We start from the raw sequence: 12,373 nt of genomic DNA, 5'->3' as shown, positions 1-12,373 counted from the left end.
TTTACCTGTTTCAGCTTCTGATTCTGAGTCATCTTCTTCATCTTCCTCACTAGAGCAGCTAGATTCATCTTTCTTTCCTTCTTCTTCATCATCAACTTTTTCTTGTTCCAGAGATTCAATATGGGATGCGTTTTTCTCTGGCTCAATAATCAGTGTCTCTTTGCTGTGAAAGGAAAATAGTTTTCAAATGACTAAAAACACAAAAGACCAAAAAACTTTAATTTTTCTCAGATCCACCAAATCTGATAATCATGTCTATGGCCCTCATGCCAATTCATTCATAACAATAACAAAACAATATTTTACTTTAACATTTTACTTACTTTTTAAAGGTCTTCTGTGACTGGTTATTGTCCATATTGGCTGTTGATTCAATTAGTGGAGATTTCTTCTCCCGTTTTTCAGTATGCAGCTTTATAAAAGTTATACAAAGGAAAATAAGACTATTAAAATAGTACTAATGAGTAAAATACAGAATTTGAAGTAATAATAACAGTAGTTTTCCAAACATGAAACAAAACCAAAACAAAGGAAAGATTTAAGTTCTATCTGAAAAAAAGGAGGGGGCAGGCTTGGATAAAGAATAAAGAGGACTAAATAGTTTAAAGCTGGATGAAAGACAAAGTTGGATTTTTTACATCCCTCCAACTTTAGATCACTGAAAAATCAGGATCCATTAGCCACTTAGGATGTCTGATGATATTTCATACTTAAAAATCTTTCTTACCTACATAACGTTTTCCTTATCTAGGTCCCACTATTTTAGAAATCTGAGATTTTTATAGTCTCCACCTTCTAAGCAAACTTTATTATGAAATTACAAAAACATGTTATTCTTGAGTAGGTACATTACAGAAGTATTCATTTTGTGAAGAGGACCTAAGAGAAATGGGGATAACTAATTCAAAAGGTTGAACACTACCCCTATTCTTTATTTTCTTTCATTGTCACTTGATTTGACTGTCAGGAATAACTTAAAACCAAAAAGTATAAAACATCACAAAAATACTTTTTCAACTGTCTGAAAAGTTAAAGCCATTAGGAAAATTCACGAATACAGACAATTTTAGACAGTCATTAAACATACCAGATTTTGTTTCTTTTGCAACTCTTCTAAATATCCTAAAATATCTTCATCTGCTACATCAAATGCTGTCTGACCCTGGGTAGGAAACAAAGGGCGTTGGTGATGGTAAAAAGTCAATAAACTATAAAACACCTTTGGTGATTCTGTATAATTACACAGAAAGAAGTTAGATAACATTTTGTTATGTATGTAGTTTGTTATGCATGTAGTAATACAACAGTATGATTTAAAGGAGATGTATCAGAAATTCATGTGAGAGAAGCAGCTGATACACCTCTCCTTACTTTCTTTGATAACAGCCTTATTGACATAAAACTCACCATACAAAAAACTATTTAAAGTGTACAATTCAATTGTTCTTAGTATATTCATCGAGAATTACAACCTTCACCATAATCAATATAGGACATTTTCATCACCCCAAAAAGAAATGACCTCCCCACTTTTCTCATTTCCCTTCCCAACCCTCCAGCCCAAGGCAACCACTAATCTACGTTCTGTTACTACAGATTTGGATTTGCCTGTTCTGAACATTTCATATAAATGGAATCATAAAATATGTGTTCCTTCATGACTGGCTTCTTTCACTTTGTATAATGTTTTCAAGCTTCATCCATGTTGCCACATGGAAGCACTAACTTAAATCCTTTTTATTGTTGAATAATATTCCATTGCCTGACATACCACATGTGTTAATCTATTCATCAGTTGATGGATATTTGCTTTTGCTTTCTGCTTTTTGGCTATATATAATAAATAATACTGCTACGAACATCTATATACAAGTTTTGGAGTGAACATTTGTTTTCATTTTCTTAGGGATACAGCTCTAGGTAAAATTACCAGGTTATGTGGTAACTCCATGTTTAACCTTTTGAGGCATTTTTTAAAAAAATTAACATATAATGTATTATTTGTTTCAGGGGAGGCCTTTTTTCTTTTTGATACCTCCCTAAAAAACATGAAAGTCTTAACAGAGTAACGAAGTAAAAATATGTATTTCCAAACTGCTTAAAGTTCAGCCAGCCACAGGTATGCCTTAGTTTCAAAAATTAGTTCAGATGAACATCTGTCAATCTATTTTTATTCACTGTGGAAAAGAAAATTTCAAAGAGCTGCTGACCAAACATAGTAACGTTTTCTTCTGTTGCCTGCAATAACCCTATTGGTACAGGATTCCAGAATGTCAAAAAAGTTCATTATTAGAATACATTCTACTTAATATGTTGGCTGGTATACAATCCATTCTCAGAAAAAAACTCTACTTTTTTCCAACTAGAAAATGTATCAATCTTAAAGGCAATTCAAATTTCTTTCACAAAAGGAGTCTCACAGCTACAAAAAAGCCAGATGAGTAGATAATAATGCCTTCTAAAATTATATAAGCTCTTCCATTAAAAAACAAATCTAAAACTCTCAATTCTACACCAATATTAGGATGCTGCCATCTACTTGGATACAAGTTACATTTTCCAGAGCTATAAAATGAGATATAAGCTACCTGAGCTGGTTTTTCCATTGTCTATTTATAAAATAAAAAATATGATCTATGAGATGTATCCTAAAAGTACATGAAATGCTACTTTATCAAGATAGGCAAATGCATGTATTTAAAATTTACGTATTCAAAAACACATGTATGTGCATTTTCTTGTTGGAAAATCTTCCCAGCAGGAATTTAAGAACCAACTTATCCTTTCCCACTCAGTTCAGGAGAAAATGTTTTAGCTTTAATAAACCTTTTCCCACATTTCAACCTTGAGTATTAAACGCTAAGAATTAAATTCCTGAAGAATATGCAGCTCTGAAGTAACTGGCTCAAATTTTGAAGGTGCCCTTTAGATTATAAATACATGGTAATCCATTTTGCTATATCATAGTCTGTTTGTATAATTAGTTCTATAATGTTACATATACTATGTTATGCAAATTGTGTTCAAGATCTTGTTAAGTGAAAATAACAAACTGGCTTTGTTTTAAGTATTATTTTAAGCATTTATCAACCCTTCTCATGAATGAAATACTGCACCTTAAAAATTTTTTGAATTGTAATTAAATTTTAGCAGCAGTTAAATGTAAATGGGGTTATTTTAGTAACCAAGGAATTTTCCTTTAGAAGAGTAAGAAATGGATCACCTTACTAACCTTTCTTTTCACTTTCTCCCTTGAAAAATGAGTCTACTTTGCAAACAGCAGCTGATAGAGAATAAAAACTAGAGTAAAATGCAGGCTATAAAGAGAGTAAAGTTTCTAATTTCAGAAAAGCACACCCCTCAACTTAACCATGCTCATTAAACAATATACAGGACAGTCATGAAGGCAGCCAATTACAAAGTCTTATAAACATCACCTGATTCTTAATTACTGTAAGGCTACTATGCTTCATTAATGGGATATAACACAGTAGGGCATATAAACAGAATCACTCAATGTAACCAAGAAATAACCGAGGAGGGTACAATGCTAAGAAATAAGAAAATAAGAACTCTTATCAATAAAGAAAACAATCTTAAAAAAAAATTACTGCTTAAAAAATCAGTTTACAACACATCTGTTAATTACCAGAATCACACTAGAGCTACTCTTTAAGTCTAACTTCATAGACTCTTCATTCTTTCCTAACTTATTCTAACCGAATTGCTTTTACAGGTGTGATCGCTCTTCATTTTCAAGAACAACCAGTGAAGTAGTCAGGACAAGCATTATGGTTCCCACTGCACACATGAGGAAACCTAGGCTGAATGTATGGCATTTGCTTAAGGTCATGCAGGCAATGAAGGGAAAGTGGGAATAGAAGCTAGGTCTCTACTGCTCCACTGTCTTTACAGAATATAAGAATAAGCTCGGATAAAAGCAGGGGGGAAAAACCCATGTGCCCATTAAGGAGAAGCAGTTTTGTTTTTTTGTTTTTTAAAGATTTTATTTATTTATTTGACAGAGAGTGAGAGAGAGACAGCGAGAGATGTTAACACAAGCAGGGAGAATGGGAGAGGGAGAAGCAGGCTTCCCACCAAGCAGAGAGCCTAAGCCTGATGTGGGGCTCGATCCCGGGATCCTGGAATCATGACCCGAGCCATAGGCAGACGCTTAACGACAGAGCCACTCAGGCGCCCCAGCAGTTTTTTTATTCACTTAAATTTTTGTAATAATAGTTACCAAACTAAAAAGTTGTCTACCAATCACTGTTGTATTAAAAGAAAATTCCAATTAGAAAAACATCTTAGTTAGTATTTAAAAAGGAACAATATTTGGTTATATTCTAGTAAGACAATTATTTTAATAAATTAAGCAAACAAAATAAAAATCTTGGGATTTAAAGTCTGTATCACATAATTTATAATGAGTTAAAATGACAGCAAATGTCTTACAATGTTAAAGAAATAAGACCAAAATCTCTTATTTTAAGAACACTTCTCCCACTTTTATGTAGAAAGACTTTCAAATTTTCTACATGATTTGTTGCATTTTCTGAATTATACATTTACTAAAATTATACTTTCTATTAATAAAGAATTCAACTAAATCCTGAAAGTTCTGTAAGTACTTTTTGATACCATTTTAAAAATAAATTTATTAAAAATTTAAATCTATAAGTACTGTAGGTATCAAATGACAAAATAAATTCATTTAAGCAGGCTTATACAATAAAGACTAATTTTGATTGAATAGTATGACATATTTTTGTAAAATGCAGCCAATGGTAACAGAGATTAACTCACACAGGCAAAACTATAAAATTAAAATTTTAAAAATACAAAGTCTTGTAAAAATATCTTCCATTACTATAGAATAGTCTCCCTCCCAAAAACAAAAATGCTTGCATTTTGGTATACTTATGGCATAAAGGCCTTTAAAATGCTATATTCATTATTTGCCTCTCGCCATTAAACTATGTCTTTAAAATCCTGGTATTTTAAAAGAAAAATCCAATTCTGATAAAAATTTTAAAATCATATTTTTTACAACATATGAGTTAGTATCTGGAAAAATAAAACATGAGAAATCAAAAACTATGAAAAAGCTGCAGAGGAACTTAGCAGAACAAATTATTCTTTTTTAAAAAGAGATTTATTTCAGAAAGAGCAAGGGAGAGCACATGTTCACAAGTAGGGGGAAGGGCAGAGGGAGAGACTCTTAAGCAGACTCCCAACTAGGCACAGAACCCAATGCAGGGCTCAATCTCACAACCCATGAGAGCATGACCTGAGACAGGACCAAGAGCTGGATACTTAACCAACTGAGCCACCCAGGCCCTCCAAAATAAATTATTCTTAATTAATTACACTAATTATTAGGGCTTTAAGAAAATCACTTGTCTTCTCTGATCATGTTCTCAAATCTGTGTAACTCAGATAACAATTCTGTAGGGCTGTTAAAAGGATAGCATTAGATAATATATGTGAAAACAAGTTGAAAACTATAAAATTCTAAGGAACTATATGAGGCATAATTCTTCTAAGATCATCTAAAGAAATACTGAAATGATGAAATGAGGGGATAAGATACTAAAATTTAGGATGACACAAGAAACTGCTACTATAGTAAGATAGAAACAAAAGGAGATAAAGAAAAACTATTTATATGCAGTCTTTCTCCTAGAGCATAATTACGATGAACTGTACGGCAAAGGAATTAGACAATTATAGAACAGGTTTAAGATAAAATAATTTTTTCATACATACTACATATTGTCTATGAATCACTACCAAAACATAACATGTTTAAACTGGAAAATGATTCAATCTTTTTGGAAAAGCATTTCCGTTAATAAGCTGCTCTCTCTGGTCCTTATCTGGAGGCCACTGCCAAAGAATGAACCAATTATCAGTACTGTCCATGTCAATGAACAAGTGGCCATCAGGGGACGCTGTTTGGGAGAGAGAGAGGCATGCAGAACAGAGATTAGAATGTAAGAGGTATTTACTAATTTCTTCAGAAAAATCCCAGCACCTGGGGGAATTTCTACACCAAGGAGAGGAAGTTAAGTATAAATTGTCAAGCTAAAATGACCTGACTTTTTAACTTAAAATCTAACAGTATCAACATTTGTCTTCTAATGCTGATTACAAAACAGAATATTGTTATAATAAAAACAATAGAGAAAGCAAATTACCAAAAGTCGTGACTACAAAATCGAAGACTTTTATACTTATATAAAAGCAAACCTAGACTTATACTCTCAAACATTTGGATCAATCTCAAGCATTTTTTAAATCTTGATTTTCCTGAAGATTTTCATTACTTTTTAGACTTTAACTTGCCTGCACACTTCTTACTTAAAACACATTCATAAACACATACATGAAATGCTCCAGAAAGAGCAAAGGAGCTCACAGGGCTTCTTTATTGCTTCATGTCAGCAACTAGGACATCAATCTGCACAACCTCCAAACACCCACAGGAAAATCTTGGGCATATGGTATATCATATCTGTTCTCTTCCCTTTGCAGATCTCCAATTGGAATCTGCAGTTAATTAGAGCATAATCAGCACCAGTACTTATATTAATGGACGCAGTAGGATCAGATGGTGCCACTTAAATAAAGATGAGATCATTTTAGGAATCTCTGCTAAGTAATCTACAACATTATCTTATAAAATGGAATATATAAGGGATATTCTATGGAAGTTAAGGGTAATCAAGCTCACCTAGGGGAGATGTGTTTTAAGCTCTGCAACTGTTGGTAGATAGTAAGAATCATGAACACAGAACAGGAGGAACTAACAGGAATACTGGTGACACTGGTAACTGAACGATGGTGCTTAGAAGGGAGTCAAGGAAAAAATATCTCATCTAATAAGGAAACTGATAACCTGAATCTGTTCATGATTTTGTAAAAAAAAAAAAAAAAAAGTATATATATGTATATGTATATGTATGTATGTATGTGTGTGTATATATATATGACATTCACTCCTTCTTTCTACCTAGTTGGGTGATATTAAGTAAATCTTTTACCTCATAAATGGTTTTCTCATCTGCAAAACTAGGACTAGACGTTGCATCTCAATTATTTTATTTGGGCTAAAACTTTGTGGTTTTTATTAGTCTCACATGTTGTAAGACCCCATTATCCATGTCACTTAAAAAGCTACTATAAACAAGCTATTAAGACTATCAGCTAAAGAGAAACAGAAATATACTTCTGCATGTGTTCCAACTCAGAATGATGGGAGAAAACTTTCAGAGAAATGCAAAATCTTCTTTATTTATGAGTTCCCAAGTACCCAAATCTATTATGTATGGTAATATGATTACTCAAAGAGTAATACTTCTTTCTCTGAGGAACAAGGCCAAAACCAACTCACAGACTGAGAAAAACTTGAATAATTGATAATAAAAATCAGTAAGTGGTTGATAAATGTTCTTTTGTACAGTTCATAAAACTTAATACAATTACAGAATTTCTATTACAACATTTTTCAGACTTTAAAACATTTATTTCTAAAAGTTAAATATTTAGAACACATATTGGATATTTTTAAAAATTTAAATATTTAAAATACATTTAAAAGGCCTACCACTTTGTTGACCATCTCCATATCACACAGATTATCCACTAAAATTCGACATGCTTCTTCTTTACCCCAGTGAGCAGCAGCATGAAGAGGTGTCCAGCCATCATAATCTTTAATATTAACATCATAGCCTGCCTGTATTAAAAGTCTAAAGAAATTATAGTGAATTAGATAATCATTAAGAAATCTAAAAATGAGCAAACTTATATCATTAGCTTTATACCATGCAAGTTAACAAAAATTTGTGATGTATTTCTTTCCCTAGTTCATATCTTCTCCCTTCCCTTCAATGAATTAACTAGGACAAAAGAAAATAATTCTCAGAAAACACTGGCAATGAGGATCTTGAATTACTGTCATAATAATGCATTCAGCTTTAATTAATTCCTAATGACTAACAGGTCTTATGGTTTGGTGCAATACTAATTTATTCTTGTTAATAAAAATTATAGATGAAATTTTCATAGGAAAGTCAGTAATTTTTCAATGTAAACTCAAAAACTCCTGGATCAATTTGTATGGTAAACTGATTTATTGAGGGAATGTCTTCAGGTATCCATTTAATATATCATCTCAAGCTAAATGTGTTCTAAAAATAAACTGGGATCAAACAAATTTATTTTGTAGTCTTTCTGTTGCCTTGCAGTTGAGGAACTAGATTGTGAAGGCTTTCACAAAGCTTAATGATTTATCATGGGTAATTTTCATAGGAAAATGACAATCTGTTAAGAACAAAACAAAGCAAACCAAATATTCAAGGGGTCGAGTCTACTTTTCTGCAGCAGTAGAAAGCAGATATACTAATTATCAACAAAGCTAGAAAAGAGGAATACATTTTAATACAGTGCAAAGAACTGTATAAATTATGTTAGTATGCCTTCCTAATTTATATTGACATTAACCTTTATTTAGAAAATTAAGCTCAGAGAGCAAAGAATTGGTCTATAAATTGCACATAGCACACAGCCTCACACACACAGGCGAGTAGTAAATACTTTACAACTCATGAAATCTGGTTGACTTTTACCTTACTTTCCAAGAAGTTGAGCTTGAGAAGGGCTTCTTTTTACCTACAGGAGGTGGTAGTGATAGCTAATACATAACCCTTCATTTATTTATATTTCACGAATTGATCCCCTATTTCCTAAGAATATCCAAAGCTGCCATTTCCAATTCTGGATCCAAAACAAAGCCATTTTAAGGCTTATTTAAAAAAAAAAAAATTCCCCAGCTCCACTATAGTTCTATGGAAATAAACAGCATATTGGGAGATGCACCTTGCCAATTTATATTTTTAGTAAGTCCCCTGTTACCTGCCTGAAGACCAACATTTAAGAGTCTCCAATCTAAATAAGAGGTTAACAGATATAAGTCTAGAACTTAAAGTTCAAAAAAATAGGTCCATTAACATATATTATCAGAAACTTTATTAACAGACAGAATAATACTGGAAGATATGAAAATATATTCCCCATTAGAAAATATGAACTGGAATCATACTAAATATTCTGAGCGACAAAAATTGTAAGTACTTGGGATTCTATCTGGAGAGGCAAGACAAGAAAGGTAGATATATATATATATTTTTTTTTCCCCATAATCATAAGGCTCTCTTTATATGCCAGGCCACACAATACTTAAAAAAATAAGATAGTGCTTATTATATTCAAGGAGCTTCAAATGGAGGACAAAAGTCAAGTAAAACAATCAACCCTCAAAGACAGTTTCTGTAATGCAATGGCAGTACAGAGCTGAAAAGCAACAAATTCAACTGAAAGGGGTTGTGTATTTGTGGAGAAAGGGACAGGGGTAATAAGTGGGGAGAAGGTTACATATGAAACCGGTATCTTCTGTTTATTTTTCATTTCATGCATATTTTTATTTAAGTAACATACTTACAAAGTTCAAAAATAAAAAAGAATAAATGGCTATAAAAGGAAGTCACCCTCCCACTGCTGACCTTTAGCCAGTTTCCCCTCCCTCAGATAACCATACTACTAATTTTGATTAGATCCTTAGAGAGATTTTATGTATATACCAGCAAAAAAAATTAAAAAAATTTTTTTTTCTTAAAGACTTTATCTTTAAGTAATCTATACACCCAACATGGGCCTCAAAATCACAACCCCAAGAGCAAGAGTTGCATGCTTCACCAACTGAGCCAGTCGGATGCCCCTAAAATTTTCAAATATAAACACAAATGATGAATACTTCTGTCCTTATGTTTTTTTTACAGTTAATATATCCTAGTGTTCTTTCTATATCTATATATAGTGTTTTAATCGCTACCAGTGAAAGAGGGTATCAAAAATTATTCAACTTTCTCTTACTCCTATTACAAATAAAGCTGTTGTTATTAGCACATACCTTATTTCCTGTGAGAATATCTGTTAAAAAAAATTCCTAGAGGTAGAACTAATTGCTAAGCCAAAGAATAACTGTTACTTTGATAGAATCTGTTCAATCGTCATACTTTAACCAGTAACATAAAAGAGTGCCTTTTCCCCAACCTCGCCAACACAGTGTGCCAAACATTTTAATCTTTGCCAATATGACAGATGAAAAATGGTAATTCATTGTAGCTTTATCTGCACTTATTATAAATAAGGTTGAGCATGTTATTTCATAGACTTATGAGCCTTGAACTGAGTCAAGGGATCGAAAGGAATTTGCCTCCAAGTTGAAGAGATGGTGAATGAAGGTATCTAGACAGAAACAAAGCAGGCATTAAGACATCATGACAGAACTTCAAGTAGATATATATAGTTGGAATAATGCATGCCTGAGGAGCAATGGTAGCAGCTTAGCTTAAGAGGATGACTTACGGTCTTAAGTACTAATTTGAGGAGTTTAAAATATATCCCAATGCCCATTGAAAATCTTAATAAAGAATTTTAAGAGCTTAGATAACCTAATTAAAGACCACTTGGAAGCTGTCTAGAAAACTATTTTATAGTGCAACTAGTACTCAAAATACATTGCCTTTACCATACGCAACTCTCTAATATTTCATTTTTCTTCTTTAGAAAATGCTGTCGTCAAGTCACTAAGTTCATTTGTGACCTGCTCATGGGGTCTACAAGTTTGCTAAGTTTTGGATTAGAGAAAAACACACAGGATAACAAAAGGTAATCAAAAGTTAACTTCACTATTCTAGAAGGCTTCAGTTACTGAAGCGAGCCAAGATTGAAAAAAGGAGAAAACTTGGGAATAGGTGACCCACTTAAACCTCACTGTTTTTACTGAGCAGAGGGAATAAGGAGAACAGTTTTACATTAGAAGCTCCGGTGGAACATAACAATATAAAGGGTGGAGAAGATTTTCCTGAGTGCTAGTCTTATTTCCTTTCACATACATATAATGAAAGTTATGCACTAAATTATTTTTTTCATATGGCTGCCAACAGCTTTGCACTGCATAAGTAAAAGAAAAAAAAAAATATTGTGATGTAACAGAGCTTTGTTTCAAGGAAATCTGCTGATCAATATATAGACCTAAAAAGTCTCAGTTGCTTATAACCTGATATTATGCTAAAAGCACTCGGAGTCCCAAAATTATGTAGTAAAAAGAAAACTGCATTTTAGATAAATTACATATAAATAAAGATCCACTAAGAATCAAGTTCTTTGAATATGATGATTATGTTTATATGGAATACTGTTTTTAGTCTCAGTAACCAGAGTTAGTCAATCTGGGAACCTCAAAATGACTTTGTAGTAATTTACCACCCCAGAAGGTAACATTTAATGATTGTCTGACACTTTAACTTAGTGGAAAACTACAACCAAAGAATAGAACAGAATAATCAAAATTCAAGAGCAAAAAAAAGGGCTTTAGATATAAAGCAGTAACATTCAACGTAGTTTTCTCTTTTTCCTATAAACAGACAGCAAATCACTTTTATAAACCCTTTCAAAATAATGTCTGCAGGTATCTGAAGAAAAGGAACAATGAAATAAAGAAAGTAAGCCAAATTAGAAAAATGACTGTGAAAAACAATACTTACTTTAAAACTTCTGTATAGCCTTTAGCGGCTGCAACGTGAAGTGCTGTCCCTCCAGATTTTGCATGTCGGACATCATTTATGTGACCACTATTTAGCCACTGTCTTGCGTCTCTAAGCATTATCCGTTCTTCTTCTTTTCGAGCTGCTTCTATATCAACCCCTGATAAAATAAAAATTGCTTTTATTTATTTTATTTCTCTTTATAGAAAATGTTTTTTCTACGTTGGGAAATAAAATTATTCCAAACAAGTCAGGTTTAAATAAAAACTAAAAATGAAATTGTATTTTTGAAAAATGGGCTGCTAACAACAAGCTGGTTCAATAAGGAAATGTGGGAATACTATAGCTATTTTATTAGCCTTCTCTACTCATTATTTAGTTTTTGCCCCACAATATTATTTTGGCTCTCTTTTTACCTTTTCTGATAAATCCTTTGTTCTTAAAAATTTGATTATTTCCTTAGGTATATCATCCTTTAGTTTAAAAACAAGACAGAGCAAAATATAATTAAGTCTTAAATTTCTAACTGCTTTGACCAATTCTCTGAACTCTGGCCTACTAGGTAGAAATGTTTATTGAAGACTTCGACTCAGAAAATTTAGCAATTTTCATACAGATGCTCTACCAAACTCTTTCCTTTTCCAACATAGTACATTCTTCACTATTAGTATCAGCATTATAATTTTAATAAATTATATAGATGTTCATTCATTTAAAAGCATTTATTAAGCACTGAGGCTGAGATGGTTAAGAGTGGAAAG

At 32.3% G+C, this 12,373-nt stretch overlaps 1 protein-coding gene across 5 annotated transcripts in view; it reads right to left on the bottom strand.

Moving 5' to 3' along the window:
- The window catches only part of PPP1R12A (protein phosphatase 1 regulatory subunit 12A), a 144,662-nt gene that overhangs the window by 58,304 nt on the left and 73,985 nt on the right, over positions 1-12,373 (bottom strand). For all 5 annotated transcript variants that reach the window (XM_080810406.1, XM_080810404.1, XM_080810405.1 and 2 more), the window contains exons 4-8: positions 11,613-11,772; positions 7,610-7,754; positions 1,088-1,162; positions 324-412; positions 6-163 (exon numbers count right to left, since the gene is read on the bottom strand). In XM_080810406.1, coding sequence (XP_080666532.1) covers positions 6-163; positions 324-412; positions 1,088-1,162; positions 7,610-7,754; positions 11,613-11,772 — 627 coding nt within the window. The remainder of the gene's footprint in view (positions 1-5; positions 164-323; positions 413-1,087; positions 1,163-7,609; positions 7,755-11,612; positions 11,773-12,373) is intronic.

The sequence above is a fragment of the Martes martes genome (assembly GCF_963455335.1).
Source record: "Martes martes genome assembly, chromosome: 8".
Classification (NCBI taxonomy): Eukaryota; Metazoa; Chordata; class Mammalia; order Carnivora; family Mustelidae; genus Martes; species Martes martes.
The sequence above is the reverse complement of the archived record's forward strand: the minus strand, read 5'-3'. Positions and strand labels throughout refer to the sequence as shown.